Here is a 6,365-nt window from a genome sequence, read left to right on the forward strand (position 1 = left end):
ATTTGTAGATAGCCGCAGTTAGGGCATCCTTCATCATAAAACTGAAGGAAGAAAGAAACAGAGAGAGACACAAAGAAAGATAGACACGGGAAAGAAGGAGTCATGAAGAAAGCCAAACCAACTAACTCGCTTTCCCTATCGTTCTGAGAAGCAGAGGAGAAGTGCATCTCGCTTTTTTCTCTCTCTCGGAAGGGTTGCAGACCTTCTCCTATATGCACTGCAAGAGAGATAAGACGAACGAGAGCGAAGGCATGCGAATGAACGACCTACTTCACTCTACCTTTGAGATGTAAAAAGAAGAGAAAGCAAAAGAAGGAAAAAGCAGGGGAGACGAGACGTTTCTCTTGTCAACGAAAGAAGATCGAGACAGGGGAAACGGACGACGCATGGAACAACAAGACCCAGACGCTCGTGAAGTTCTTCCCCTATACCAATGAAGAAAGAAGAAAAACAGCCCAACGCCAGCGACACTTTCTGCATGAGATCTAGAAGATGAAAGGCCCGTCAAGATGGGAGACGAGATCCGATATACTAGCCTGCACAGACCCCAAGTACATCATATATGTGTGATAGGTACAGAGATGAAAGGAGCTGAGGTGTGTATGTATGTATACTACGTAGGCAGGTATTGTAAGATAGGGAAGCAGCAAAGAGCGCGGGAGAGAAGAGACCTCTCACCTGTTGTTCACTCATAATAAGGCGACATGAGATGCATGCACGGAGTTTCAATACAATTTTATCTTCCTCTTGTCCGCTCTTGGTATTCTTGACTTTGCGAACTTGACCACGAGGAACTGTAGGTACACCCGGAGCATCTCCTCCTGCTAAAGAAGACGCTGTATCATCAACTTCATATACAGAACCCTCCATCTCAAACTAACAATGCCAGAAGATGATGAAGAATCAATAGCAAAGAAAACAGATGATCGAGACTTCAAACAGAAAGAGAAAACATATTGTATTTCTTGACTCTCTTCTTCCTCCCCCCGGCCTCTTCTGATTCGCTGCTTCCTCTTCTTCTTCTGCTTCCACCCCGTCCCTTGAGCCGGCGACGCAACAACGTCCACTCACAGGGCAAGGAAGAGACAGAAAGAAGAGCGGGAGGTAGATCGATGGAACGGAGTGGCCAAATGTCAGAGGAAAAAGCAAGAATCAAAAAAGACGGTAGCAAACTTGAGAGACGACAAGGAAGAAAGAAAGCATCACCTCACTTGAGTACCTGTCTTTTTCCGCCTTTTTTATGTCTCCGAGAGGAAAGAAGAGATCCTTCTGACTGGAGAATCGAAGCAGAACAGGGAAGTAGATAAAGAACCTGGGTGACGATGGTAGGTTAGTTGAAGAACCTGCCGAATCATAACAGATCCTGTTGGTGTCATAAGTAGAACGACAGAGAAGAAAGAAAACGATACGGACGGAGAAATAGGAGTAGAAAAGACGCATGCAAGAAGATGTCAGTCGTATGAGATGCTCAGCCAGAGAAGGGAAGCAAATCCGAAAACGAGATCATACGTTCACTCCGTCGCCTATGGAGGAACCCGACTTCTCGATAGCGAAAACATTCTCGTTCTTTTCCTTTCCACGAACTTCTCCGTCAGTGAATTAGGGAGAGAAGAGATTAGCTTGCTTCATCTATGATTATTCACTTTGACCGAGTTCTGAAATCTTGAGGTGGTGACCTCCTCATTTTCGAATGCAAGAGGAACTCGGCCTATATACGGGTGTATAAGGTAGAAATATCGACGTACAAGTTTGTGTTCAGGAAAGCCGGAAATAACCTGTTTCTTCGAAGGCGTATAGTCTTCTGGCTTCATCGTCTTTCTTGTTGTATGCTCTCAGTCCTTGCATGTGGAACACAATAAAGAATCTATAGGTTGAATCTTCTTCCTGTCTCTACTTGAAGCGAAATTAAGCGGACGGAAGGTAGACGTCTGTAGCCTTCCGTTGAAGGTGTTTCTGACTTTCCTTCTCGCTTGAATCTGATGCCCCGTGGTGTGTCTCTGTAAAGCTTCCTTTCTACAAGATTCTATGCATCTCATCGAGTCCTTGGTAACTCAAGTGTCTTAGCTCATCAGGACGTTGAACCTCATACAAGCTTTTCACTTTCTCTGCATGCAGAGAATAGCAAGAAAGACACACCACCGCCGTACTTCGCTCGCACTGTCATAGAGCTTGAAGCTTCTTTCTTGTCTTTGTTCTTCAGCCTTCCACACGTTGGACTGACTGTCTCTTTCCAGTCTCTTGTTTCTTCCTCTCTCCATACATGCTTGGTTCTCGTGCTGGTCTTTTATCCTGGCCTTGTTTAGTTTCGTTCCTCCTGTCTGCCTTTCCTCAATCACGTCTCCCATGTATCAGCCTTCTGTTGTGGAGAGTTCACATCTCCTGGTCACTTTGCTTTGCTTTTCTTCCGTATTTTTTCTCCTCTTTTGCATCCCTTCCTTCTTTATGAGGGTAAAGCTTCCTTTCACTAGTGAAAGAGTGGACCCTTTCTTATAACGGACAAAAGCACCTGGACTGAAGAACACCAACCATCTCTTTTTTCGGAAGCTTCTCTCTTGCCAGTCTCCGTTTTGATGTGGTGTACGTACACCCCAATCGTCAGGGCCCCAACAGATCCCTCCGCGGTGACCTTGTGAACTATCCCCTTTCTCTCGAAGAATCCTCTCCGTTGCCTTCTGTGAGGAGGGCGCAAAAGGGACAAGCCGTCATCATCGTCTCGATCTCTGTCGCAGACTTCGTTCTTGATGTCCTCGCAGTCATCAATAGAAACCCCTCTCCTCCTGTGGTGAAGGTGCCATTCTCCCCCCCGTCCACGTCGCGTTTTAGAACATCGTGCTTTTTTCTCTTCTTCTTTTTCAACCACCATGGCAGAAGAGACAGCTTCATCGGTTTTAAAGGACAAGGATGGAGAGGGGGGTGAGGTCAATGAAGGGAAGATGACGGAAGATTTCTCGAAACAAGCGACAGAGCTTATAGAGAAACTCTCCGACTTACAAAAGGTTAGCTTGTCCTCACACTTCTTTCTCTTTCCTGTTTATATCATTCCTCTTTCTCTGTACCTATCAATCTTTTTCCAGCCTCTGAAAGAGCCCTTCACACACAGCCTTGTTATATCTGTATCGTGTGCATCTCCTAAGGCATAAACATATGCACATGCATGCAAATATACATGTATGTATATGTGGCTACAGTATTAATCTCTCAATTGCCGGTTCATCTGAATCTAGATGTTGATCTGCTGTGAGGAGAGAAGGCCTATGCTGGTCCTTTTTCTTTTCACAGGCGCCTGTTTTCTTTCTCGAGGGTGGATCATCTCTTTCTCCGTGTGTATATACACCTGAGATTCGAGATGCTCAAATGCTCAGTAGGCAAACAGCTGTGTTGTAGTTAACTATACATAGGAGGGATAAGATTGACATAAGAGAGGTATACGAATCTACAGGACTCAGTGATGTGCCTTTTTCGTCTCTCCGGTGTATGTGTAGGCACCTGGGTGATCGTCGTTCATGACACGTCCACAGTCGATTGCCCTGTTGAAGTGGGGATCTTCTCTTTTCTTCTGCTTTTCTTCTTCCTTTCTTACACGCAGACACCTCTATACACCAGAATATATATATATATATATCTATGTAGGCGGACATCGGCACACGCCAGCGATTTGTCTCGCTGCAGATACACAGGGGGAAGAACTTGTCTTCCGTGGAGTGTATGTACACTCCAGGAGTCATCCTTGACTCTGAAGCTTATTCCCGCCAACCCACCATGCCTTTCTGTTTTCTTCTATCTGTCTGAGCTTCCCCCTTGGTTTTCTTTTTCTTCCTTTGTTTCTTCTTCGCCATTTTCTTCTATGTAGGTTCAGTACTGCTCTCGCGTATATCTTTCTTTCGTGTGTCTGGAGGTCTGCTGTTTCTTTCTTCTACTGGTACCTCCCATAGTGAGTAAACAGGCCTCTTGAAATTGTAAAGGAAAGCTTTCCTGAAAGACTCCTGCATCTTCAGTTGAAAGAAGTACCTGCAAGAAAACACACAAAAGAGAGGTATTGCTTCTTTCTTTCTTTTCTCTTTCTTTCTTATCTCTTTCTTTTAGAAGAGTGTCATATCTCCGACAAATCCGGTGTACGATGAACTTTTTGCCTTGGAGAAGAAGTGTAGGCAAGCTAACGACGGAGCTAGCGGATCTCGTCTCTGTTGTTTCTATCTGCAAAGCTTGAATGACCTGAGAAAGAAGTATGAAGAAAAAGACGGCGTTTCCTCGTCGTCTCTTGTCCCCATAAGCATCTCCTTCCTCTGCGAGCAAATAGTCATGTTGTGTAAGAAGCGTGGCCAGCTCAAGAGATCTATAAGCGAAATTGTCAAGCTAGCAGTCGGCTGGCTGAAAGATATGAAGAAAGAAGAAAAACTCGAGATGATCGAAACTCTGAAGAAAGTCACTGAAGGAAAGGTACGTAAGCTCGTTGCTGGATTGATGAAGATAGAGTGGAATTGTGTGAGGAGCGAAAAGCGAAAGAGGGGGGAGAATAAGAAGGTAGAGGTGGAGGAGAGAGGAGTAGCGGAGGTGAGGGGTATTTGGGAAGAAGAGAGTGAAAGTGACTGTATGATGTGTTGGTGTACAAAGATGAAGGAATAGAACAGACTGGGGATGTGTGCCACCTAGGTTTCGATGCACATCGGAGGACAGGGGAATCCCCGAAAAAGGGACAGATAGATAAGCAAACAGACAGCGGTCGATCTTTCTTCCTCTTCTCTCTTTTCGCTCCTCAGACACTATACTTTACCATGAATGGATTCATATGTAAGGCGGTATATACAGTTATGTGTAACTACATACATGTATACGTACAAAGAGATGCATAGATAGATCTCTCTCTCCGTATGAGGTCTGTCAAGATTTCATCCCTTGTATAGCTAGCCCCGTAGGGGAGTCGCGAGATATCTGGTGTGCGTGTGTCTACTTAGTGCTGAAAGAGGTTATGAAAGAGGACAGAAAGGGAGACGTTTCTATTTTCTCTAGCTGAAAGAAGGAAGGTGATAGTAGAAGAACTCTTGAGAGATCTTGCGGAGGACGTGAAGTTTCATGAATGATCTTTATACATTCGCATCCCGTTACCTCCTTCTTCAGGTCATAAGCACCAAGCTCGTCACACATCGTTAGCTCTACATCTCTCTCTCTTCTCGCTCTCAACACCGTTCTTTTCCGTTTATCTTCCTTTTCTCTCCTTTTCTTCTCCAACTAACACTCTTCGTCCGGTGGATCAGATGATCAAGACCTGAACTGCTTTCATTCATTTTTTCTCCTTCTTTCTTTTCTTTCTTTCTTGCTTTAGATTTTCGTTGAAGTTGAGAGGGCGAGATTGGTGTTGATGCTCGCGGAGATGAAAGAAGCAGAAGGAAAGATAGATGAGGCTGCCACTATTCTTCAGGAAGTTCAGGTATCTTCTTTCTCTCTCTCTCCAAAATGCGTCTGACTTCTCTTCCGTTTTCGTAGAAGAGAGAAATTACTGTTTCTTCGAGGAAAACGCAGGTGTTCCTATTCCCCCTATGCACGTATATGAACCTGGAGACATGTACCCATGCATATGTAAGTGCTGTATGTGCATCTATCCATCTATCTATCTATCTATCTTCAAACTATCTATCTATCTATCTTTAAACGATCTATCTATCTATCTATCTATTTGTATACGTGATACACAATACACACCTTATACTTAATACCGCAGTATTAACTACCTCGTCACGGCCATATGTAGATTTCTATCTATATCTATGCATGTGTGTATATTGTCATACCTCATTTTCACACATAAGCTGAGCAAAGCATTGTGGGTTGGTCACTCAGTACCGATATTGTAGGCAAGACATCTAACAGGAAGCTCCTCTCTCTCTCTGATTCATGCCTTGTCCTTTTTCGCAACAGGTTGAGACCTTCGGAGCGATGGAGAAGAGAGAGAAGACAGCGTACATACTGAAGCAGATGGACTTAGTACTAAGACGAGGAGACTTTATTCGGTGTCAGATAATTAGCAAGAAGATCAACGTGAAGCTACTAGATAACGACGAGAGTCTGCAAGACTTTAAGATCCGATTCTATGAGCTTATGATCGTCTATTATCTCCATGAAAATTTCACTCTTGACTGCTGTAAAGCCTATTTCTCTCTCTTCAATACTCCTTCCATACAAGGACAAAAAGATCAATGGATTCTCGTAAGAACTCACTACTTAACCTCCTTAAAAGAAACGATCTTTCCTTCTTCTTCCCCTCGAGAAATCTCTTCTGCTTCTTCATTTTCGTCTCCCCCTACTTCTTTCAGTTCTTCTCCTTGTTCCTCTCCTTTTTGCTCTGCTTCACCTTCTTCTTCTTCTTCCTG

At 44.1% G+C, this 6,365-nt stretch overlaps 2 protein-coding genes across 2 annotated transcripts in view; one reads left to right on the forward strand and one right to left on the reverse strand.

Annotated features, from left to right (window-relative positions):
- CSUI_002079 (transcription elongation factor spt4) overlaps positions 1-1,651 on the reverse strand; it is a 2,839-nt gene extending 1,188 nt beyond the window's left edge. The window contains exons 1-2 of the mRNA XM_068062281.1: positions 679-1,651; positions 1-41 (exon numbers count right to left, since the gene is read on the reverse strand). The exon at positions 1-41 is cut by the window's left edge and continues 71 nt beyond it. Of these exons, the coding sequence (XP_067925747.1) occupies positions 1-41; positions 679-870 (233 nt within the window). The 5' untranslated portion in view covers positions 871-1,651. The remainder of the gene's footprint in view (positions 42-678) is intronic.
- CSUI_002080 (26s proteasome subunit p55) lies at positions 1,580-6,365 on the forward strand (the record flags this gene model as incomplete). The annotated part of the gene is made up of 4 exons (XM_068062282.1): positions 1,580-2,996; positions 4,084-4,551; positions 5,321-5,425; positions 5,914-6,365. Coding segments are annotated over exons 1-4 (1,160 nt in total), but the record flags the coding sequence as incomplete, so codon positions are not given.

Source organism: Cystoisospora suis (genome assembly GCF_002600585.1).
Source record: "Cystoisospora suis strain Wien I chromosome Unknown contig_870, whole genome shotgun sequence".
NCBI classification, from domain to species: Eukaryota; Apicomplexa; class Conoidasida; order Eucoccidiorida; family Sarcocystidae; genus Cystoisospora; species Cystoisospora suis.